This window comes from Nymphalis io, chromosome 6, assembly GCF_905147045.1.
Source record: "Nymphalis io chromosome 6, ilAglIoxx1.1, whole genome shotgun sequence".
Classification (NCBI taxonomy): Eukaryota; Metazoa; Arthropoda; class Insecta; order Lepidoptera; family Nymphalidae; genus Nymphalis; species Nymphalis io.
This window is the reverse complement of record NC_065893.1, coordinates 11,980,261-12,007,396: the sequence shown is the minus strand read 5'-3', so window position 1 is coordinate 12,007,396 and position 27,136 is coordinate 11,980,261. Positions and strand designations below refer to the sequence as shown.

At 30.7% G+C, this 27,136-nt stretch overlaps 2 protein-coding genes across 5 annotated transcripts in view; one reads left to right on the top strand and one right to left on the bottom strand.

Moving 5' to 3' along the window:
- LOC126768954 (myc box-dependent-interacting protein 1) overlaps positions 1 to 10,841 on the bottom strand; it is a 43,784-nt gene extending 32,943 nt beyond the window's left edge. For all 3 annotated transcript variants that reach the window (XM_050487446.1, XM_050487448.1, XM_050487449.1), the window contains exon 1: positions 10,637 to 10,841. In XM_050487446.1, the coding sequence (XP_050343403.1) occupies positions 10,637 to 10,705 (69 nt within the window). In that variant the 5' untranslated portion in view covers positions 10,706 to 10,841. The remainder of the gene's footprint in view (positions 1 to 10,636) is intronic.
- A 309-nt stretch (positions 10,842 to 11,150) lies between these two features.
- On the top strand, positions 11,151 to 26,471 carry LOC126768942 (meiosis-specific nuclear structural protein 1-like). Of its 2 annotated transcripts, XM_050487418.1 has the most exons (9): positions 11,151 to 11,292; positions 11,361 to 11,537; positions 11,632 to 11,862; positions 15,731 to 15,960; positions 16,983 to 17,147; positions 19,907 to 19,985; positions 20,432 to 20,635; positions 21,554 to 21,738; positions 26,196 to 26,471. In XM_050487418.1, the coding sequence occupies exons 1-9, from the start codon at positions 11,290 to 11,292 to the stop codon at positions 26,401 to 26,403; spliced, it is 1,482 nt and encodes a 493-aa protein (XP_050343375.1). In that variant the 5' UTR covers positions 11,151 to 11,289; the 3' UTR covers positions 26,404 to 26,471. The 2 variants fall into 2 exon arrangements, with proteins under 2 accessions (XP_050343375.1, XP_050343376.1); XM_050487419.1 differs by lacking the exon at positions 20,432 to 20,635.
- The last annotated feature ends 665 nt before the right edge of the window (positions 26,472 to 27,136 follow it).

The window sequence follows — 27,136 nt, the reverse complement described above, 5'->3', positions numbered from 1 at the left end:
TGTTCCGTAACCAAAAAAAATGTATCTTTTTATTTATCTAAAATAAGAGGTTGATATGAATGATTTTAGTTTCAGTGTTAGAGGCACAGTATGAAAAAGAAATATCATTGCAAATAAGAACTGAGGCAATATGTTGACGAGTCTATGGATCTAAAATTTAACATAAAAATATTTGTAATAATTTAATTACACACAAAACACCGACATATTTCCTTAATTGTGCATCAGAAATAATTGAAGTATTAATATAATAATAAGCAAATATAAACGTAATCGTTTAAGCTGAAAGTGCACATCAGCCTTGAACAGTAAGACATGATAAAAATATCTCATAGCAATTTAGCTTTTAAGTACCGGACATAAAAACTACACCTAAATATACCACAAAGGCAGACTGTACCTACCGGAGATTCATCATTGAGTTGTCACGTTGATCTTATCTGATAAAGGCTACAAGGTTAAGTGTACGGAGATGTTCAATTAGATCGAACTGAAAATCAAGTCTCTAACAAAAGTTTAAGAATAACCAAAATTATATCTAAAATAACCGAAGTTAATTTTAAAAGTATTATTTGAAAATACATACCTGTCAAAAAGATAAACGGTTAAACAAGTGAAAAAGCAATTACCTGAACAAAATAATATAAATCATTAATCAAGATTACGAGCTAAAGCTTTACTGGATGTATAATTTAACAAGTAGGCTTTTACAAGCTTTACTTGTGGAGAGTAATTTACAGTTTAATTAATCGATTAATATCTCGAAAGAAATCGTTGCAGTAATATCGATTTTTTGTGATTTCATTGATAAATTTTAAAGATTTGATGTCTTGGTCAAGGCAATTCAGAAAACAGGTGAGTCTAAGGTGAAGGCCAGTCGCTAGAAAGTGTAAGAGAAGAAAGTGCCTGTACGCAAAAACACGTCCGTCCGCTATCGATCGGAATTTATGCGGCCAGACACGGGATACCGTAAACAAAATAACTTGAAACTTTTTATCTGCACGTCGAACAGTGACTCTTAAAACAGACACTACAAAATCAATTGCCCTATAATGTAAGCATTGTATACGCTATTTACAAACAAACGGATATATTTTGTCCATATTAACCTTATTATTATTATTTTTTATAAAATAGGAAGACGGACGAGCATATGGGCCACCTGATGGTAAGTGGTCACCAAACGCCCTTAGACATTGGCATTGTAAGAAATGTCAACCATCGCTTACATAGCCAATGCGCCACCAACCTTGGGAACTAAGATTTTATGTTCCTTGTGCCTGTAATTACACTGGCTCACTCACCCTTCAAACCGGAACACAACAATAATAAGTACTGCTGTTTTGCGGTAGAATATCTGATGAGTGGGTGGTACCTACCCAGACGAGCTTGCACAAAGCAGTACCTACCACCAGTATAGAACCGGTATTAGTTATTTACTCACAATTAAAAACCACTTTTCTTAATTAACAATAAATTATATTTAAATGAATATCTAAAATAACAGCTATGTTTGTAATACAAGGGGAAGTATAACATTACCCAACTTATTGGAAGAAAGCCACAAATAAAACATGAGCTAATCGCGAAATACATTTTCATCTAGAACATAATTAGCGACACAATATATTCAATGATGCATGCTGTATCGGTGTCAATGAATGAATTTAGTAAATGATGTGTTAATTATAATATATTTATATTTAAATCAACTATTGACTTAACGTATTTAAGAATTAAAAGTTTGAAATAAATTCAACATGAAATAAATCATTTTAGCTCTTTAAAATAGATTTGACGAATGTCAGTTTTTCTTTTAAAATAATAATAACTTTATTATTTTATTATTAGGAAAAATGAAAAAGATTACGTAAAAAATACAAAACTTCATCGAAATGAGTCGCATTTTTAAATTTGTATATAGTCACAATTATTACAACATTAAAAAATACCAATTTTATCTGAGCAGGCTTGGTTTTCTCGAAATTAAAGAGTTCTTAATCTATCGACTATGTTTATATACACATCCTAATTAATATTATAACAGTGAATTTGTTTGTATGTTTATAACGCTTTCACGACAACCGATCATCATTAAATTTTTCATACAGATTGGGATAGAAAAGGACATAGGGTACGTAGCAGCTGCCCTCTCATCCCTCAGCGCGGGCGAAAAATTAGTATATTATTTATATGTATATTTATTACAAATAATCATTTATCAAAAACGTATTATGTATGGAAATTTTAAAGAACATATTATTTTAATAAAACACGATACGTGTCGCATTTGTTAACAATCAAACGCATTCTTGATTACAAATTCGAGGATGACGATATTTTTAATTCAGTGGAATTGTAAAAGAAAAAAGAAGTGAATAAAAAAATTGATTACGCTGATGCTAGAGATGGTTCCGCTACAGGAGTAAAAAGCGAATGGGATAATGATGCAATGATTTAGCCACGTTAATAATATGCAAATTAAATTAAACTTAACTGACGTATAACAAAAGATGAGATTCGAGAAAATTAAAAGCTTCATTAAAACGTTTATTGCGGCAATTGAGATATTATCAAAATTTTAATATTCGCGAGTATTTCTGCTATCATACTACGAAAATTATAAATGCATCGACATATCTGGAACGATTATATATATTATATACATAGAAAAAATCCAAAATATCGCCGATATACATAAATAAGATATTAATCTTTTTTGTCAATTCAACTATGCGTAATCGTTTTTTGAATATAGTGTATTATGAACCAGTCTTAAAAGTTGTGGACCCTATCACATAAGACTTGATAAAATTTAGGCTAGTTTCGTTTGCTTTACAGTTCAGTTCGTTATTCACGATTATCAAATTGACTTCGTCACCCGTTGTAACATTTGGCAAGCGTCAGAGCGAAGATCGTATCGAAAATATCTTTTACTATTTTTATAAAAATATGAATAAGAAAATTCTTGACGCTCTTTAGTCATAGGTTGCTTCCCAACAATTAATCAAAATTTTCCTTTGATTTTTTCTATAACATTGTTTATAATTACATTTTCTTTTCTTTATTTGCTATCCCATAAAGCAAATCATTCTTATATTGTGATATAGATGATAACGAGTGGTCTTGTCCAATTTTTAAAGGTTGCAGATACACGAGGTTATGGGTTCCAATCCTGGGTCGATACAATAAAAAGTTATTAATTATATATAGTTATAGACCAGAAGGAATTACTCAGTAATATACTCCCGTGCCCCGGAAATCCGGTAAAACAACTTATTCATGATGATGTGGATGAATAAATAAAGAGTGCTTCTGGGCATTAGCAAACACTAGAGGGAATATCTTCTGCGAAATTAATAAGTTCTTGAAATTTACTTCCGTGGGCGAAATTCGGCGACAAGTATGCCATAAAATGAATATCAGTAATAGTAACAGTAACAGCCTGTTAATGTCCCACTGCTGGGCTATGGCCTCCTCTCCCTTTTTGAGGAGAAGGTGAAAATGAATATCAAATATTTCAAACTAACAACTGATCAGTTAATAAAAACTGTCATTTAAGAAGTTTTAATTTTATCCGTCCTCACACATACCTTTACAGGAAAGAATAGGCCAGCGTGTGTGACAAAACAAAGGTTAACAAGCGTACTCTAGCAGGGTGAAAATTACACCATTTTTTATAACAGAAGGAACTAATGCGAGTAGTTAATTTATGTATATAAAAGTCATATAATATAGTGGCAGGAATGCTTAACAATGAAAAGATATCTTGCTTTTAATAATATATCGGAAACCAAGTAGACTGCTTAAAGACATATTATTTTGATAATCATTTAAATATCATAATAATATTAATAGGATAGTTTTCTTTATATAAATTTAAGACCATTAAGCAATATGATTAACGAAAGTGATTCCGTAATAGAAGTGGGCGGGGCGTGGGATAGTAGTTTTAGAGGTATGTAATGTGGGTGCACAAGGACAGATCCCACACAATGGACCTTACACAAGCCTCGAAACGCTTGTATCTGATCATTCACTTCTATCACACTATGTTGATGATGATGATGATTACTATATATATATGTATGTGAATAATAAAAAAGAGTAACTACTTTATTTCTTAAAGGTTATCCACAATCGAAAAGCTCTTTTAAGAGCCTATTAGAATAAAGTATATTTTTTTTTGATTTTGACCTTTCACAGTAACAGCTTGTTAATGTCCCATTGCTGGGCTAAGGCCTCCTCTCCCTTTTGAGGAGAAGGTTTGGAGCTTATTCCACCACGCTTCTCCAATGCGGGTTGGTAGAATACACATGTGGCAGAATTTCAATGAAATTAGACACATGCAGGTTTCCTCACGATGTTTTCCTTCACCGTTAAGCACGAGATGAATTATAAACACAAATTAAGCACATGAAAATTCAGTGGTGCTTGCCCGGGTTTGAACCCACGATCATCGGTTAAGATTCACGCGTTCTTACCACTAGGCCATCTCGGCTTTTTTTGATTTTGACCTTTACTTATTATTAATATTATTATTAATTATCGAATAACAATAAAAAATGATATCGATTGAATCGATTAACAAATTACATAATCCTGTAGAATTATATAAAACTATTTTTGGTTGTTTTTGATCGATATTTTATTATTTAATTCTGTACATTACAATCGGAAACCATATTATGAATGAACTTTTGTTGTTAAATAATAAAACAATTTCGTACATTATATTTCAGACCATGGGTGGCTGATAGCAGTGATATCATCGGTCAAAGACCCAATATATCCGTTGCAGTTGATTATATAATATTACTTTCAACTACTTTTGTTTGTTCATTTAAATATTTTACAAGAATCTGCTTTAGGACTTGATCGATCTATTGATCTATTGATTAAAATGCAAAAATCTCTTAATATGAAAGTAGAGCTTCTAAACAAATATAACAAACAAATATCTCTAGAATTATTAGTTTATTGATGAAGCATTTTAGTTATTGTATAAGTCATTACCTCAAAATGTTTTACCTTAAGAATGCTCATCTATAATTCCTTATTTTCCTTAAGTTAGCGATAAATGTTTAAAGTGGCTAAAATAGTGTGAACATTAATAGCATAGAGTTGTGTGCCATGAAAATGTTTAAACTACAAATACGACTGTGTCATAAATCGGGCCAGGCTAACCGGCCAATTATTATTGTTTACCGAACACCTGCCACGTATAATTAGTAACTCGTAACACGCTGAAACGTTACGTATGTTACAGCATCTCTTGACTTGATTCATTGTTTCACGTACTGGTGCTGACCGTCGATGACGTAAATAATGAATTTAATAATTACGTTAACATCTTTTCAAATAAATGTATCTTTATCGTTATTAAATATGATTAAATTGTTATCCAATTATAGTTTTCGAAAAAAGAACATATTTACAGATAATGCATATTAAATATGTATGATCTGAGGGTCTAACAAAAGCATTATGTTCTTTGAAACGTCACAGTTCATTACATATTGAATTTCAACACCGATACTTTTGGCTGTATCATTACCATATAAATCGATCAGTATATGTCACTGCTCAATTCGGATGAAACTAATATCAATAAAAGAGTGTTTGAAATTATATATGTTTTCATAGTAACTAATAACATGACAAAGTATTTTTTTTATTATAATTAAATGATGTAGCTATATTTGTACGTTTTTTTCTCGTGTAGAAGTCCAAGGATTATCAGTTATTCGTTAATTATTTTGATGTATGTATTCGTTGTTTTCCACGCTTGCAGTGTAGTCGATCATTACATATAAGTAGCATTACAGACCATAACCAGCTATTATGCATCATTTCTGTTTGATTTGCACTATTATTTCATATGCAGGAAAGTTCGTATTCGTTTGTAGGGTAAATTGTTAGTAAAACATTAACATTATATTTACCACACATTTTCATTATTACTAGCTTACTTGTCTTCCTTCTAACTTGTTTCCGACTAGCCGTTTGAGTGTGATGGTATGACGGATAAACTTTTACAAGTAGACTTTAAACGTAGATCACGTAAATCTTAGCAGATGATGGCAATTTGTTTTGCTTATTCCTTCTAGATTAACCACGAAATCAGTAAAATACCACGAAAAACGTTTTGCACGACGATGAGTTTTTACCGTGAAAAGGTCAAAATGTTTCAACGCTTCAAATTCAGGATCAGAGAGCTAGTAACTTAGCGAGCAATATTTTGAGTAATATCTCTGTATATATACCTAAAAGACAAATATGGTTTATAATTTTTTCGGTTATCTGGGCGTAAAGTTAAGTAGTAATCCACTAAACAAGGGCGGACGTTTGACCATTAAACTCAAACAAAATTACCATACCAAAGTATTTGTATATACATTGTGAGTCTATTCTCGTAGCCATTGGGGACATAGAAAGTGTCATCTTGACAAAAGCGAAAAATGACCATAGATATGTAGGTGTGGATTTGCATTATAAATAATGTAAGATTTGCTTTCAAATCTGTTTAGTTTGTAGGCTTTGATGTTAGACGGAACTTCTATCTTTAAGGTCTTTATTTGCACTTAGCATAATTTATCTAAACATATAAGGACAACTTCTTTGATAAGAAGATTTAAAATGAAATTGCAAGATCCGTTTCCCATCATTTTCTATATGTCTGTATGTTTTTTTCTGTATTCTCAAGAGGAAACTACTAAATAGTCTAAGTATAAACGATTATATTAATAAATAAAAAAAAACTTTGGTTTTCTTAATTGATAATCGAAGTATATATGTGTAAATGCGTGTATTAAATCCACGCAAACGTTTAACGAAAAGCAATCAACGTTCTTTTAATATTAATATGGCAGGAAATGAACATATTTTTCAAAGAATATTCATATAATAATAAAATACGATTGATTAGATCATAAGTGCGGAGTTTTTCCGCAAGAAAATTTGAGTTAATTTGTTTTACAATAAATGAAAGTAATGATTCTGTAACTTTGTTTAGTTCATTATCTGTCTACTGACAATTGTTTGTTTTTTTTTTGTTATTTATATTGACATTTATATAAAAACTTTATGCGTAAGTTGATACGCTGTTGGAAATAGGCAATTGTTTTTGCAACTATTATTATTTATCAATACATATAAGTAATGGAAGTCACCAACAATTGTAACAAGTTTTGTTGACAACTTAAGGTAATTACAACGAATGCTTATAACACAGAAGTTGCCTAATTTCTGCATCTCTACAAATTGACTTGCAGTACAAATGATTACTCATACAGAAAGATTGAAACTATTTAATTGTGAGCGGACATTAAGAATTGCTATGAAACAACTACGACGTTTATATAATATGTCTGTTCTTTTGTTTCATTTTAAATAGAACTCTTTTTCGTATTATTAATAATACTTTGTATCGTGTCTAACTTAACATTGCGTACTGCAAGTATTTATTATTAATATCCATTTTTACACAATCGGTTCGTTAACGCCAGTGCTGTTCGTTGTTTTTTTTTTTTCTTAAAATGTAAGAAACCACAAAGATTTGAGGGCTGCAATGTCTATTAATTATAATAATTTGCAAGGTTTAAGATTAACGTTTTTGTAACTAGCAACAAATTTTTCAGTATTTATTGCACTTTTAATTTAGGAACAACTTCACTTCAATCGGAAATTTGCATTATATAAATTTTATAACTAGCTTCTTTACATTTTGAAGTACCTATAAAGCATAGATTATTTGAAACGAGTGCGTATACGTACTTACATTCTAGGCAGTACTATGTATGTAAGCACATATTACATTACTGTTATGATAACCATGTTGTACGTGGTAATCATGTCTGGTGTAACAGATACTACATAAATATCGTATTAAATTATCAGGGCAGGGATGCCAACTTTATGATATAAGGGATCGTACTGTACACTAGGTAAATTCATATTATCCCGAGTTGTGTAGGAAAAAAAAATTTGGATATTATGAATGACCATTTTTTTCGGCCTTAACCAAAAATATACAATTTACTTGAAACTAGTAAAACAAACATTCATAGACGAAGTCAGAAGTTACTTTCGCGTAGTTAGTTAGTGCATTGATTTCTTAGATCGACAAAATAAACTTAATTTAAAATTATTTTTCTATTTTGTTATAGCATTTTAATGATTTCAAAAGATCGTATGCCTTGCGTACGATTTCGAATTTAAATCGTACGGTTGTACAGGTACGACAATACATGGTATATGGCGAAAGCGTATAATTTTTAGACACGAACATTAGTTATAATACATAATACTGAGACGTAACATTTAATTAATAAATTGTCTAAGTAATGTCCTAATGGACTTTGGCCATGACTGCCTATTTCAAGTAAAAGTCAACTATGCGGGAGACATTGTGCACAAGTGTGGGCGTATAAAGAAATGTGCGATCGGATCCATGGGGAGTGGTATCAGCCAAATAGATTTAATTACGTACGAGACAGAGGAGTGCAACTTTACTCTCTTCTTCCTTCTTTCTCAATTCTTCTCAACTTCGAGACACAGAATTTTTGGGCAAAAATTCGCAATAACTTTGCGTATGTTGAGTTGCATGTAATATATTTATTTTTGATGAGTAATTTCTTATATGATATAAAAAACTCAAATGTGACTTCGTGTGCATTCATCTATCTTGTAATAATACTATGTAGATTTATGAATAATATTGTGAGATGAGATCATGAATATATTTATAATATACTGTATAATTTGTATTGCCGTCATCTAGATCACACCACAGATTAAGCAATCTCACATATTTTATTTATCGACTTTTATCATAGTTAATGAATATGTTTGATTTCTTGCATGGGAAGTTCGATGTTTAAAAAACCATTTCCTTTGAGGCGTGTAGTGATATCCCGCTTTTGATAATGTTTTTTTTTTCGAATAACGGCATACCGTTTTGAAAATATAATTGCCTTTTTTTTATCTATTGTAACATCGCGACATATTTCTCATCGGAATTAAGTTGACATCAATTTAGTTTTTTTTTTTATATAAATGATTGAAGGAATAAATAATCAGCGTATATAATATAATTTTAAATAGCTGACAAATTTATCAATTATGTTATTAATAAAGATTTTACGCGGTCGTGATTTGTTCAGTAGCTATTTTTAATTTTTATTTTTTATATATTTAAGACTTTAATGAAAAAACTATAATGAATAAAACATTTATGAACTTCGAAAAAAAAAAAGAAATTGTTATGTGCCGATTTTTAATAATAAAAGGAAATATTTTATTTTAAACTATACTTGTGGCAAGTTTTATAACCATTAGGGAAAACAAACAGCCATAATAATTTTATCTTTTGAATAACAATAGATTTTGATACTCGGATAAGTCTATAACCATTTCTACATTCTTATGTAAACAGAAACAATTTCAAAATTACTTTTTTATCAGCATTATATTTACTTTCTTGTTTAAATAACATTTATATCAAACAATTGTTTGTGTAACTTATATTTTAATTTTTTATTTTCTTTTTGAAAAAAGCAGGTCAACTATAGCAGGATATACTTAGTAACCCATTTAACTAACACCTGTGGTATCATAGTAACAATACAACAGTCAGCTGGCCCTATATATATTAAATTCCTTGAAAAACCTAGTTTCATATTAAAATATTTTTATTTATTATAATTATACTATTTATGCAGTAAAATGATTTAATATCAAATAAATAAATAATTTAATTTCAGTAATAACTAAGATAGTAAAGTTTTCAATTTGTAAGTAAATTGATGTAAAGCATTTTTGTAATTAATAGTTTGTTCTTATTAACTTGTGTATTTTAATAATTTTCCTTATAAATATGTATTATAAAAATGTAGTAGTACTGGGCTGTTGGCCAAAATAGGTCAATATCCTACTTAATGTGTGTTCCATTTAATATTTATAACTTTATTTTTTTCTCATATTTTTTTTTATATATATATAATAACTCAAATATTAAATACAAAACAAAATTAAGCTAACATAATTAAATGCTTGAGTGTAGACATGTTGAATAAAAATAGAAATACGAAATAACGATTGCACGGACAGCACACTGTCTCCGACCAGTCAACTGTTGCTACCAAGAGTGTTATTTATAAAATTGGGCACACTTCCCCAGATCCGCTCACTGCTTAACATAAGTAAAACATATCTAAAAATCTTTAGTCCCTATGTAATTAATGGATACTATATATTGTTTAAATCTTTCATTTTACGTTTTATTCAGTCCAAATTTATCTTAACCTATTGAGGCCTATTAATAGACACGAAGATTACCCTGGAATAGATAAGCTGAGCGCGACATTCACGTAAACTAGACAGTCACGAGTCAGCTGAGTGTGTAAACAAGAATATGGATACGCAAAACGATTGTTCTACTGTTAAAGTTAATAAGCAACAGGTGTACTTAAAATACACAGAAACCACAAACCGACATGCCATTAAGATACGGAGCCTGTTCGGACCAACGATGTTCCCTTTATAAAACCCACTTTCACAGCACTTGCGCCTAGATTTGAGCACAAATATCTTGATAGAGATCACAGAACTTTCAAAAATATAAAGCCATAAATACCTTCTCCTTTGCACGTCCAGCATGTTTTTGCACTGATTTCGCGATTAACGCACCTTTACTCTCTGACATTTTTATCACTATTTCATTACCGACTGTCTTTATTTTCGAAACACTATCAAACTGCAACTGTACGGTTGCAATTTGCTATCACACGTCAAAATCCAAGTGCCGTAAGACTATACTGGTGTGACGTGAGTTTTTAGTCTAGCGGTCGAAGACAGATTGAGTTGATGTCAAGAATATAACTCCAAATACCGATAACAGATGGCGCTAAGAATTTTTATTACAAGCTTTTCAATCAAATAATTTTAATATTAACAAACTTTATTTTATTTTCGAATGAGAAGAAAACAAGAAACTAATTTAAAAAGTTTACAAAATTACAATAGTTTTGAACTGAACTTGTAAACTGGCAAGAGGCTGTATTCTGCTATATCTTTGCCTTTCCCTTTAAGGCGAAAAAATTAATAACTTTTAAATTTTGAATTTTTGACGTTTACATTCAAATTTTTGATTACTGTTGACTGTGTTTTGTTTATATATATTTTTTAATTTCAATATAATAACAACTAATATTCTGGTTTATAATATTCGTACTGGAAATACATTCCATTAAAGTTTAAATTGCTGAAACTTTATTAATATATTAATTTATGGTATATTTTAAATTTATATAAATTAAAATAGATCAGTTCTTGTTTGTAATTTAAATAATATTTATTAGGAGGCTAAAACCGAGCTTCAACGAAATGCAGTCGCCGAGGCTCGTCGTAAGGAGCTGGAAACATACCAAAGGGCTTTGGATATCCAATGGCTAAACAGTCGGATGTCAGATGGAGGAATGGGCCGGAGTCTTGCATTAATACAGAAGGAAGCTGAAATGGAAAAGGAATTCCAAGAGGTAACTTATGTTTTTTTTTTTATTATATTGGTTTTAATATTTGGGTAGTTAAAAATAATTTTATACAAGTTTTACTCAAATTAATTTTAAAAAGAGAACAGATCATGCAGCTATTGTTGATGCTCAAGCTAAGAAAGAAATAGATCTGGGCATAGAAGTCGCAAAAGCTAGAAGGGAGGAGGCTTGTGAACTCCTCAGGCGGCACTACCTCCGAGAGAGGGATCCAAGTCTTCGAGAATTGATTAAAAAATTACAAGCAGGTTATGTGCGCCGGGATTTACAGCAACAAATACTACACAACGAGTACAGGCGGTTGCAGGAAAAGGTAAGAAAAGCTTTTTGTAATCTGTTGAATTACATTAAAGGAAGTACCTACTTATAATAAAAATAAATATATCATGTAAGCTGTATGCTGAGTTAGCAGAAAAAATACTTTTTAATTATGATGATAAAATTAGAATAAGTAAAGGGATAAGTGCTGACAATGTCAAATTGGTTATATGATGGGTAAATAAAAAGTGGATTTCTTAGGTTATTAAAAAAAACACATTACATTTGTAAATCTTTAGTGCTTAATACTTTTTATCCCAATAATTTTATTAAGCATCCCTTCTTTGGAGAAAAATTAACAAAATGTCCACTTTATCTTTTAGTTATGATAATGAAATGAATATGCTAGCCTGTCAAACATATTAAATCACATGTATTTATTTAGTAAGCTTTACAATAAAGCATTTTCAATCAATACATGATGCACATTTTTATTAATCCTAATCCTAAGAGTAATATATAAATAACAGAGTGAGTTTGTTTGTTAGCTTTCATATCTTGACAACTCAACCGATCATTAAGAAATTTTGGACATACTTTGTCAAGGGTACATAAAAAAAATACCCCTAAGCCTAACCTAACACTTCTCCCGCCTAAAACGAGGGAGAAGCCTCGGGCGGAGACTAGTATTGCAAATAAATCATAGCCTGTTCCAACTTCCAATCATAAAAAGAGTAAGGACCTAAATAACAATACCAAAACCTTGACATTAAATTGAAACAATGTCATTCATTGGGATCTTGAATATCATGAATATGGTATTTCATATTTTGAAATATATGGTATTAATCAAATCAAATGTAAAATTGTATTCTTTGACGTTTGAAAATTATCGTTTTGAAAGTAAACTTGAACATATTATTAGGTAGATATATGATATTGCTGTTGCAGTTATTATGACTTAAAAATGCCTGTGATGGTATGGTAGATATAAGATGGTAGGTATAAAAGTACGTTATTTCATTTATTTTAAAATACTTTATCGAATAAATTATTGAAATTGGTACATTTAATGACTGAACGCTAAAATAATATTCAATAAAATTACATGCATACGTAATCATAACAATATACGTTAATATTTTTTTTAACCATCGATATGATATAAGGATTGTTTCTCGGCCTTTTCACTGGATTAGAATCGTTTTCTAAGATAAAAATAAGCGAAAATTGAACAAAAAAACACAATGAACGCACCAACTGCCATGTTTGTTCTGCTACTTGAGTAGCGAAATAAACACTAAGGGTCCGTTCACACAGACCGGCTCGGAGAGGAGAGCAGATTTTTATCACGTTGGAAACAGTGTTTTGAGTGATTGTAGTAAAGTTTATTTTTGCATTTGCACCTTTTTTGTCATTAAAAATGCCTGAACGCGCTTCGTGTGAAGTAATAAAAGGAGCCGACCGGCTCCGCTTGCGTGCTCTTTCTCGCTCGCACCCGCTTTCAGATCTCTTCCAGCCGGTCGATGTGAAATAGTTGGCGGCTCCGCTCCGGCCAATTCCAAGCGTATACGACCCGGTCTGTGTGAAAAGAAAAAAGCAGGCCGATGCTCTCCGAGCCGGTCTGTGTGAACGGACCCTAAAACTGCTTACGCGATAAGGGACGAAAGATTTGATAATTCTATCTCTGTCTAAACCATTTGTAACGTAATTTTCGTTCTCTTTCTTGTGTAAGTGAGAAGGAAATCGTCATTGCGTCTATTAGTTTCTCTGTGTACGAGTGATAGAATAATTTTTTTCTCTTTTCTTGCGTGTATCTACGCTATTTGAGCGCAAAATATTCTGCTAATGTCACGTGTAAAATAGATGACACATATGATACGAGATTATTCGGTTTCAAATTTTGAATCGTATGTGATAGACTATACTTGGTGTAAGTCACTGTCACTGGTAAAGAAATATTGCCATTGTCTGATAATATTTAAATAAAGGTAAACAAACCTTAGATTTACAAATTGCATGCATTTTCTAATTGTTCTGCTGTATTACGCACTATAAACAAATCTTGATTAATTTACCTTTATTTGTAATACAACACTATTCCACTTAACTGGTTAATTTAACTTTTGAATTTCCGATTACAATTTCGTGGACTCATAGTGAATATCATAGAATATTGAAGATCTCAAACAATAATGATATCGCGTCAATTGATATGGGTGATATAAGTAAGTAAGGCGTCAAAGTTGTTTATTTGGGCTTAGGGTTTTTATTCCTGTTGTGGTTGGAATAGGCAATAGGTACCTCTTATTATTTTATGAGAACCTATTTTATTATTATTATTTATTTTAACCATAGCATAAATCACAGTCACAGGGTATGACTATGAAATATGAATGAAATCTTGTCACTTTGACAGACTACTTCTTTTTACTATTTTTTTTATCTGTGACGATAAATACGCCTTAACCTACACCAAGGTTATTAATTGAACTTGAAGGTCAAATTAAAGCGGATTCAAGTTTTTGACATATGGTACTAGAGAATGCGATAACGTAACATTTTGATTGTCGATTTAATTAATCACACTTTAATTGGTATACATTAGAGATTTGCGGTCATTTTTGCGGTTGATTACATTTTTTTTTCTTGATGCCTCTATACCTTTTTATGTTATTAATAAATACAAAGCAATATAAATTTGCCGTTTTTTAACTTTAAACTCTATTTTGCAGGTTATATAAACTGTCCACTAGTAGTACTATGTTGACATATTGTTAGTCGTATCAATCATGTAGTTATTTATATATATAAATGAGGCTACAAAAGTTCCATCTCGGAAGACTAAAATTTATGAATATATAATTAAGTTTATTTTACTTCAATACATATTTATTAACAGCCGAGATGGCCCAGTGGTAAGAACGCGTGAATCTTAAACGATGATCGTGGGTTCAATCATGGGTGAGCACCACTGAATTGCTTAATTTGTGATTATAATTCATCGCGTGCTTTACGGTGACGGAAAACATCATGGGGAAACCTGCATGTGTCTAATTTCACTGAAATTCTGCCATATGTGTATTCCACCAACTCGCATTGGAGCAGCGTGGTGGAATAAGCTCCACAACCTTCTCCTCAAAAGGGAGAGGAGGCCTTAGCCCAGCTGTGGGACATTCACAGGCTATATTGTATTGAACATATTTATTGTAATAAAATTTATAAACATTTATTTATTTGTCCATTAATTTTAAAATATTAATTAGGTTTTTTGGATTGTTACATTTATATATTTTATTGATAATTGAGTGGATTTGATTATTTGAATAGTCACATACGTACAAAGCGATTATTTCCTTTATTTAAAAAAAGCGCTACCGTTAACATACCATTAAATGTTTATGCTATCTCAGTTACTTCTAAGTAGTTTGGTTCCTAAATTTGCGTTAAGTTTAATTCGTGGATTCGGCTTAAACGTCAATAGACAATAAAATGAATAGACAAATAGTTATCTTTTCCAAGCTAAATAAAAAAGATGACTAGTAGGAAGCAGGAAGTAGGGCTAGGAGCTAGAGTTTTAAGCTTTATGGTCCTTTTCCATAAGCTACGTCGTGTCGTGTAGGTAAGTGATTATCAAAGAATTAAATATATATTTGTTAATAATTGATAATTTGTAAGTAAATTTGATCTGTACTTTTAATTTTTCAACCTCATATTTGGATATTCCTATAAAAAACGTTCAGTTTAGTTTATTCGATAAATATCGATCGTACAACTCTGCATTACTCAACCCTAGTTGCTGTGAGTGTTGTATATATATAATATCTACCTCACTGCGGCATTGCGTCTGTGACAGAAGAAAATTTGTTGCTATATATAGAAGCTTGTTTTTATGTTACTATTTTTCAATTATTCATTCGTAGGCTGAAGAGAATCGGAGTAATTCAATTCTTCTTAATTCTTTATATAACGACCAACACGCAAAAGAAAGAGAAGAGAAATTAAAAATGGATAAAGAAAGTCAATATTGCGCTGCGATACAACAGCAACTCGTGAATAAGGAGCGTCAAAAGCAGTGTGATTATGAAGAGACTATGCTTGAGAAAAGGGTGAACGAAGACGTGATGCAAGCTATCGCGGATGAAGATCAGAGGTAATTAATATTGTTAGTCAAACATAGTTAGTCTTGAAGTTTTACTATGAAATGTACAAGTACTATGTTTTTGGAAAATTTTGTTCTTGGTATTTTATATTATAATCCTCTTATGTATATTGCGTGTATTTAACCCTTATTTGCCTATGGGGGCCATTTTAAAACATACGTTGTAATTATATAAAATGGCGACGAAGAATGTTCCAGGCATAAGTTAAAACACCCGTACTGAAAATACTATTTAACTACACTCTGGACTTACATATGGGTATCAAAAACTCATACCTATATTTGAATGATTATTATAAGCTATTTACACATTAAATTTTACTGATTGTTGTTGATATGCTTATCTTTATTTATAATATTAGTTCATGATACAATTACAAATTCACATTTGCCAATAGTCTAGATTTAAAGGAGAGACTGAGAGAGGGAGAGGAGATTACTGGTGGTAGAGCTTACCACCCACTCATCAGATATTCGACTGCAAAACAGCAGTACTTGATATTTTTGTGTTACGGTTTGAAGGGTGAGTGAGCGAGCGAGCCAGTGTAATTACAGGCACACGGGACATAACATCTTAGTTCCCAAGGTTGGTGGTGCATTGGTAATGTAAGCGATGGTTAACTTTTCTTACAATGTCTATGGGCTTTGGTACATACCCACATACCATTAGTACATGGCCACTTACCATTAGGTGGCCCATATGCCTTCCTATTCTATAGAATAAAAAAGACTGAAGAGCAGCTACCTATATTATAGGATAAAACCTTAACAAAACCCACTGTATCTTTCATTATAAGTTTATGTATATTTTTAGAAGATTTTTTTTCATCTAGACATTTAAAAAAAAGTGCCTCGTCATTTATTGGTATAGATTAATGTAGTAAGGTATATAATTATTTTTAGGACCTTTAACTATGTTAATAGATATTAGTTAGTGTGTAGTTATAATTTGAACACACAATATAAATGACAATACAAAACTTTAACATTATGGATGTTTCTTTGAATTATAGAGAACTTTGTCACAAACATGAACAGACGGATAAGATGCGGGTTGAAATGGTCACATCTCAGAAGGCAAGAGTAGATTTGAAGGAAAAGCAGAAGGCGATGAATGTCGTAGAAGACAGAAAGATAGAAGAACAAGTACAATTTGCTACCGATCGAAGCTTGGCCAGGTAAGATACACTTTAATTTGCTATGAAGTTAGTTCGCATTGAATATGTGGCTATTCTTCTATGTGCATTTTTTATGTTTCAAGCACATTTTAGTAGGGATTAATAGAAATTTTAAAAAGGGCTTGCTAAAGAAAGGCAATCATAAAGATTGTTATTTTTCAATTTTTTAATCATATAATTTTAAACTTCTTATACCTGACCTTATTCATTCAATCTTAAAAAAAAAAAGTTAGCATATGTGCAAGCAAACCTAGAAAAGACAAAAAGTTCCTTGAGCAAGACCCACTTATACTTTATAAGTGATATATTTTTGCCAATGTCATAATTATTCATCTAACATTTGCTGTTAAGTTTTGCCAGAAATTTATTGATGTGAGGCAACTGGCTTTCACAATATTATTCAGCAAATTTGACAAATTCTTTCAAATGTAGCATTTATAGTACATTAGATAATGTGTGTTACATAACAAGTTTAAGACACTGACACAACAACTGCAAGCACGCTCCATCTTAGACTGTATCATCACTTTCCATCAGGTGTGATAACAGTCAAGCGCCAGCTTATATATTAAAAAAAAAAGAGACGACCAAAAGTATGCAGTATTTATTGATATAGTTAGAAGAAATAAGTTTAAAGGAAATTAATTCAAACTATACATAGTGCTATTTAAGTGCTTTTAATGGATTGCAGCTACTTTTGATTTACACCATACCATTATATATCAAATTATTACTTTGAACCAAGGAATATCACAGTAAATATAAATATTGTTGTCATATGAATGTATTTTCAAACGTTTTACAGTGCTCTCTTAAAACAGTGATATAACTATAAAAAAATTATAGATGAATAATTACTTTCATCGATGTACTATGGTCATAAGATCACAAAAGAATAAGTTAAAGTACCATTTGCTTTAAATATCAAATAATATGTTTTGTAATATTTTTTCCACAATGCAAAAGGTAGATACAGCCAAATTGTCTTCCAGGCAACCAGAACACTTTCTGGAACACTAGAACAGCCTAAAGATGTCATGACAATTATTTAACTACACTAGACGTATATTGTCTCTAAAAGTTGTAGTTTAAATAGCAAATATATGTTTGTCGTAAACTAAATCAAATAACGATAACAACAATAATTAAATACAGTAACAAAAGTGAACACACATTATTTATAAAAAGAAGAAAATCACAAAATAAATAGATATAAATGTTTAAAGAAATCATAGTTTCGTTTCATATCTCCAACGCCATAGTATCGTGCCTAACTCAAAATACACACAAATATACATAAGCAATAATCTTTTTCTCCCTGCCCTTATCCCACTATGCGGGGTCGGCACAACGTGTATTTTCCTTCTACTTCTCTCTGCCACTCGTCATCTCAGCACTTACCCCTTTCATACACATATCTTACACAATCTGTCCACATTTTCTTCAGCCTGCCCTGTCCACTATATCCATCAACATTCATACTCATCACCCTTCTAGTAACATGCTTTTCATCCCATGACATCATGATCATGATATGCCCGTACCAAGCTAATCTATTACTCTTCAACTTTTCATCTATTGGTGCTACTTTCAGACTTCCCCAGCAATAATAATAACAATAATTTACATAATTCATACTGTAGTTTATAAAATGTAACAAAATAACTAAAGATTTACTTATTACAACACACTTCCTTTCAATTAAGCATTAGAAAATGTAAAATTAAACAAAAGCATCGTAATAGAACTATAGTACAGTAACAGTAACAGCCTGTTAATGTCCCACTGCTGGGCTAAGGCCTCGTCTCCCTTTTGAGGAGAAGGTTTGGAGCTTATTCCACCACGCTGCTCCAATGCGGGTTGGTAGAATACACATGTGGCAGAATTTCAATGAAATTAGACACATGCAGGTTTCCTCACGATGTTTTCCTTCACCGTTAAGCACGAGATGAATTATAAACACAAATTAAGCACATGAAAATTCAGTGGTGCTTGCCCGGGTTTGAACCCACGATCATCGGTTAAGATTCACGCGTTCTTACCACTAGGCCATCTCGGCTATTACTATAGTATGTTTTAGTGAATATAATATTATTAATTATTGTAAAATACAAATTTAACTGTCACAACACAGCACATGAATATATTGCAATGATGTTAACTTGGGGGTTTTCACCCCAAATTTAGGGTGATTCAAGATGTCTAGGGGGTTTTTTAGGGGGTACATTTATTTACGGGGTCTATTACATATTTTAGATTTTTTTTGTTTTTTCTTAAACAAGCGCACAACTCTATGCAATTTATATTAAGCCTCGAACCTAACCAACAAACTAAACCAAATATAAACAAGCGTGGATATAACTGAAATATCAAAAAACTTTAATATATTGAAATTGAAATAATAGCTCCTGTTGAGCTATTATTCAGCGTGTTTGTGCAACACATAGGAGGCCCGGGCTTCGATTTCTGGTCACTGGTCATTAATTAATGTATGTAAATGTGTAAAATGCACCCGCATAAATACAACAGCAATTTTATACTTGTTTGAAAGAATTTTTAATTTGTATTTGATATTACCTCTCAAAACAAGTGTACAACAAAAAATTTAGAGGTTTTTAATCAATATTAGGGGAATTTAAAGTTGGTTCTAGGGGGAATATTCTGTAGGAGTTGGCATCACTGATATATTGCAGTAATATGTATTGGCATACACTTATAAACAAAGAAACACACATACTATAGCAAAAAGTTCTTTACAGGGATGCAGATAGGGAGCATAAAGTACATATAAGGGATGAAAATGAAGAGAAGATGGCAAATAAGATGATGGCTGCTGTGGTAAATATTCTAAAACATTATGTTTTATAAATATAAGGGACAGCTTCGCTAATCTGTCTGTTGTTCAGTATATTACATTTTTTTTGAGTTAGTTTTTAAGTGTAAGGCTTAATACAAGCTTGACTGGGCTATCACTAATTCATAAGTTATTGAACTGCCAAATACAAATAATGAAATAATATATTAATAATATTCTCAAATTGAGATATTTTAGGTAGTCCGAAAATGTTGTTACTTTAAAAATACAAATAAATAGATGTTATATATATCGCAAATAAATAAAAATAAATAAATTTCGCAAATTCCTTATGGTTATGATAGCCATTTTACAGATTCACTTGTAAAATTTAATTAAATTTTCATACTTACATATTTTTATCGTCTAACTACTCATATTTATTCAAAAACTCTTTAAACTTCGAACTTCATCTGTCTGCCATTTTCAGGCTTGTCGTCAAGAACGTGACGATGTAATAACTCAGCATCAGGATCAAGAGTTTATGGAGAAAAACATTCAAGGGGATATTGACGAGCGGACTTACCACGATCGCATGCAATCCGATACTAAAGAAGGTCTTCTGACGCAGATGCAAGAAAAGAAGGATAGTGTGATCGAGGAGAAACTGAGAGAAGCCGATTTTAGAAAGACTGTAAGTTATAATTTTCATTATCACCATCATCGTTACATTAGCTTGTTCATCATCGTTACAATTGAAATATGTATACTCCCTTAAAATCTGTGAAAATAATTAATAAAGGCTTTATTACTCTATATTTGTAATAAAAAAAGTATATTAAGAAGGGTATATGTATTTCCTCAGTCTTAACTATTTATTTATTTTTATTTATTTGCGATCTACTTAATTGTATCTTTAAAGTAAACTATAACAACATTTTCGGACAACCTAAAATATCTCAATTTGAGAATATTATTAATATATTATTTAATTATATGTATATGGCAGTTCAATAACTGATGAATTAGTGGAACCCAGTCAAGCTTGCATCAAGCCGCACACTTAAAAACTATCATCGTCTGCATTAAAGATTTAAAAAGGCAACATTTTCAACGTAAAATATCGCGTCAAAAGTAACACAAGTTAGTATCATTCGAGGTTTCACAGAGAGGAGACATATATCTTCGCTTTCTGCCACTACCACGCATGTTTTAGAATAGAATTGTCGTCTGAATAAGCGATTTTGTACTCAACAAATTGAAAAGTGAATAAAAGTGTTCACGAATTACATTTTGTCAGAATTTCTGAATTAAAATTTCTTGGCACAAAAACTTATGTGATTTAACCTATTTATTGTTATATAATTTACGTCCGCGACTTTGTCCGCGTGTAAGAAAGAGGGACGGTGCTAGCTCTGTAGCCCTGACAATATGTATGCATAGTTTCATGATCATCGGTTAGTGAAGATATGAGAGCGTAACAAACAAACAAACATGTAAATAAACTCGCTTTCGCATTTATAATATTAATAAGGATTTATGAATTACTAGAAAAATTTTCGAAATTAAAATATGATTTGATTAATTTCCCAAACAACGCTTTAAACTTCAGGTCGACTCGATGCTGGCAGAAGAGGATGAACTAGAGAGGGAGAAACAACGTAAAAAGAAGGAGAAAAATATGCAATATTCTGCTGATCTCCAACAGCAGATACATGATAATGCGGTGAGGCGTAAGAAGGATAAAGAGGACGAGGCAGCACGCTGTAGACATGAAGCTGAATATGATCAAGGGTGGTAAGTGCATACCCTGATCTGAAGTGATCCGTACGGTATTGTAGTACCGTACTAGTCGTCGAATATATTGAGACGACAATCGCTAATATATTTAATTTACTTGCTTATTAAAAGTTTTGTAGTTTATAGAAAACATCTTTTAAAAAAATCATATTGAAAGTTGCAACATGCTATTTTAGCTTCATTTTGTAATTAAATTTGAAGCGAAATGGTCATGTACTAGATGTTTAAACCTATTGCTTAGTAATAACAATAAAAATTCCTATGTCCTATTTCATGATATAAAGGATTTCTATAATAATACATTCGAAAATTATTAAATATCACATTCAAAAAAAAAAACTTTTGCATTTATTATATTTATATATGTGTATTAATTATGTGTAGACATACTCCACATACTACCTTTTGTGGGAATAAATAAAAATAGTCTTTATATAATATTTATGCATAATGGAATCATTCATCCGCCTCCTTTGACCATTAATTTATTCATAAATTTGACTGTTGTGGTTCAATTATTTTACAATCTGTCTTGTATTTTATCTTTACGAAGTTTAACTTTTATGTTCAACTTTTGATATGATTAGAATTCATTGATTTAATTATCGTAAGAATTATTAAATATTTCAACAACTTTTATTAAATATTAACAATTATTATTATTATTTCAACATTTTAATCTTACTTGATTCATTGTGTAAGTTTGTTGAAATATTAGTTACAATAGTGTGTAATGAGAGTGATTATCGTTGATCTCTTGATATGTGTTTTATTTGATAATTTAAATTTGAACCCACCGTGTACGTCTATTTGTAGATTCTTGATTAATTCACTTACAAATTCCACTGCTTGGAATATTATGAAATTGCTCTAATGCTTATAAAGCCTATAAAATTGAATGAAGACTGTTATTGAGATATAATTGGTAGCTTTAAATAGTGTTCTTTGTTTTTTGTTGGTAGAGAATTTGTGATAAATTATTACAGCATTTTTTTATCAATAAAGTCACTTTGAGAAGTGTATTTTAAATAATTCAGCTGTGCCCTGCTCTCAAATGAATGAATAATATTATTATGTGTGTTCAAAATCTCAAGCTCATAAGTAAAGGCTTATCATATGATTTTAAAAAGTAAAAATATGAGCGAAAAATGATTACCTACTTGTCATGTCGTCATGTATATAAAGGAAACAAAATAAATACCAATGAGGAAATAAAACCAAGTAATATATTTTTTATGTTTCCATTCAAATAATGCAAGTGGAACCATAACATTTATTATTAATTATATTATGAACACTTCTAGTGGATTTCGCTGTGCAAAGAAGTGTACAATCCTAATATAAATAATTGACGCTGGTTCCCGATATCTAAACTGATTGAATATAAGAATGAGAGAGACAGAGAGCGAGAAAGATAGCAATATTATATCCTCTCAAATTAGTTGTGTACTAAGACTTTTACATCTAAAGTAACTTAGAATATTATTATTTTCATTAAAAAATAATTATTGAAATTAAATATAACTGCAATTAAAGAAAATTTATTGCTAAAAATTAAAAAAAGTTAAAACTTTTATTTTATAATAGGAGGCAAGTTGGGCAAATACTCTGATGCGGGTTTGTATAATGTAGATGTGGCATTGGAATTTCTTTATAAGAGTTTGTATAACTTTCACAAACGTTATAACGATAATATACGAATATAAATTAAAATAAAATCAAAAGGATTTATTTTAATTGTGATGTGCTTTAAAACAAATTATATAATATCATTACTATGGACTGACGAAATGTAATTTTTTTTCTTTAATTTTATGACGTTATTGTTAATTTGAATGAGATTAGTCGACAAGGACTGTAATTAATATTTTCATTGAATAACTATAAGTACTAATTAAATAATTCAATGTATCATCTATCGTGAAAATTTATCTAATTATGAAAATACTAATTGAGATACATGTAGGTATTGTTTAAGCACACTAAAAGAAAATCTCTTGAATGCCGTTTAGTAAAGCGTATAAGCAAGCAAATAACTCTGAAAATGATATCAATGTGATAATAATAAAAACCAGGCGACAAGCTCCTTTTTAAAACACAAATATTGCTAATTATCCTTCGGTGGTGACATCCGTTTTGTATTTTATTTGAAAAATAAATAAACAAGTCCATAAATATGCACATGTTTATTTTGTGTAAGCGCAATGAAAGTAAAGCTTTATTATTAATAATAATTTTTGTAGTTTATAAGCAAGCAAAGAATCAATGCAAATGATTACTACTAGTTATTGCTAATGTATAATTTTAATTAACTTCTTTGTTGATCTAACTTTGTTAAGTAACTGTCCGGAGTAAGTTTTCAATGTTAGTGTTTTGTGTCGACAATGAATATTCCCTCATTTGACAGCGTTTGCGTACATGCACTAGTATGCATTTTTTCAGCACGATCAGGTAGTCTGAGAATTCCAATTCGTACAAATTTAATGATAAATTGAAAGTTAATATTCTAATAATCACTGTTGTAATTTTTGCTATGGCTTTCAAAACAATGTAAAGTTGTATCTATTATGATTTAAACTAATTTGTATGCAGCAAATGCTATGTTTAGTTTACTTTTAGCCAGTGAAGATTATATTTCTAGACACGTTATTTTGGTATCACATTTGATTTACATCTAAGGTGAATCGTTTAGAGTGGAATTACCTAGAATAAAGTCAATCTAGATAATTCCATTCTAAGTGATTCACTTGACTTCGTACGAGTAAATTCATACGCATTTCATTAAAGGTCAATTTCCGAAAGTCGTTAGTGGGTGGCTTTGTTTTAAAATAAACTCAGGTAACCTAACTGTATAACCTATATCCTAATTTCCTATACTGTTGTTTTGGCTTTGCATTGATAGTCGTCAGGTTGTAGCGTCAATAGCTCAATGGTTTACGGTTCAGGTTCGATTCTGACCCATTGGACTATTGTCATTCTCATTCATGGTATAGTCATTTAACACAAGCCGTACGATTAATTGGAGGTGTATTAGTAATTCCCTTAAAAAGGAGAATTGCAAAGATTGTCTTTTTTTAATAAAAAGATAAAGTATTTTACAAGAATAGATGAGAAGAGGCTGTTTAATTTTAGTAGCATTCATTCAGATTTATTAGGATCAATTTTTTAATCTCAAATATTATTTTATGTCCTAATAATAATGTTATAGAAATGAAAATATGTGAACTGATCGTGTACATTCGTAGATTATATATGTATTTAGCGTTATATATAATATATGTAGCTGTATTTCATTAATATCAATAGTTTAGCTTGTGATACTATATATATTATATAAAATATGTCATATGGTATGATTAATAAATATCAAGTTCGTTTGTATTAACGTGTCTACAAATTTAATGCAATCATATATGTATGTAATTGCACCGTGCTTCATGTAATTAAAAAAATATAACCACAATGTTTTTTTATTTTCTACTAAATCCTTTATAAGTTATTGTAAAATAGTGTCGTAAATCGATCGTTTTGGATCAATAAAATATTGTCATATAGGTATATGTTTGTCGGTGTTTCAAACATAATGTATTTTATAGTTGATAGTGAACACATTACGCGGTTAGATAAAATATTATTTTAGCATTAGTATTTTTTTTGTAATATTTGCAACTCACTTAATTGAACCCTCCCATATTACTTCTCTTTGATCAATGACGAATACATCCTTTTAGATATTTCTTCAGCAGTCTATATTTTGAGCCTGATATTACGTTGAGCTAAAGTTAATTGTATTTTGTAGTCTAGAGGATTTGTTACTGTGATTTAACTACTGAATAAAATTACTTAATATTTTTTGATAATTTCTGTTTATTCAATCTATGCAACAATAAGTCCATTGAGTCAATCACGCATTGGTCAAGTTTTTGTTGACAAGTCAATAACTGATTTTATGGGCATCAATGTTAGTAACACTAGTTGTCAATTATAGTGTGGCCATTAGTAGTAGTTAATTCGAATAAAAATAAACATACGAACTTAGATATATTTATTTGGTGATAGGGCTTTGTGCAAGATCCTCTGGGTTAAGTATCACCCAATCATCAGATAATCTACCGCAAAACAGCAGTACTTATTTTTGTCGTGTTCCGGTTTAAAGGGAGGGGGGGGGGGGTGCCAGTGTTACCACAGGCACGAGGGACATAACGTCGCAGTTCCCAAGGTTGGTGGAGTATTGGCGATGTAAGGGATGGTTAATATTTCTTACCATACTAATCTATGGATAGTGGTGACCACTTAAGATCAGTTGGCCACAGGCGGGCAAACGGTCCATACCTACCAATTAAAGAAAAACAACTTAAATGGTAATACAAGTTCAGACTATAATACAACTAAAGTAGCCTCATTTTTTATGAAGTGATTTTAACAAGGTAGATTAAAATTGAATTCCTCATCAGGCGCCAAGAGGTATCTGAAGAGAGGAAGAAGATAATGGAAGATCATGTCCCTAAGCTTCTGGGATATGTTCAACCAGGCGTTATCACGCAAGTTGATATAGCAAACCCACGCCTAGCTGACCTTGGAAAGGACTTGATGTCTACTAGTAAACGTCCGAAGAGATTTCCAAAGTGCAATGCGCAGTGTCGGATTTTGAGAGAATATTGATATTTGTTTAATTGGAATATTTTATTTACCTGTTAAATTAATTTGATTAAAATTGTTTGTCATTTTAATTTTTTTTTAATTTTCTCGATAAGATATTTCGCATTAGATCTATTCGATACGCCTAAATAATAAATAAGTTACACTCTCAGCGTATTGAGAGTATTCAACGAGCCTTTACAAAACATCTTGCTTTTCATGAAAAAGATTTTTCGCACAGTTATACAAAGAACGTTTGGCAAAATTTAATATGATTTCTCTTCGAAGTGGGCGCGAATTGTTAGAATTTAAATTCCTACACAGTATTATCAACTATAAGTTAACCAACTCAGAATTAATTGAAAAAATACTGATATCAGTTCCGTCTAGGGCACACAGAAGTTCTCACACCCACAAAATATTTCATACTCCTTGCGTAAAGTCTCATATTGGTAAACAAGGTCCCTTAGTACAATCAATCAATTCCGGACATTGACATTTTTTGTGACTCTCCCTCAATCTTTAGAAATAAGTTACTTAATTTTTATAAAATACATGATTCGTTTTAATTAATATTTTTATAAATTTTTAATTATGATTTCGTCGATTGATTTTTTATTATACTCTAATAATGACATTATTTATTATTTAATTTTGACATTTTTTTTAAATTACTGATGATTTTTTGTTACTTTTAATTTGAATTTGATTAGATGAATCTGGAAGTACACTTGTAATTGATATGCATATTAGATAT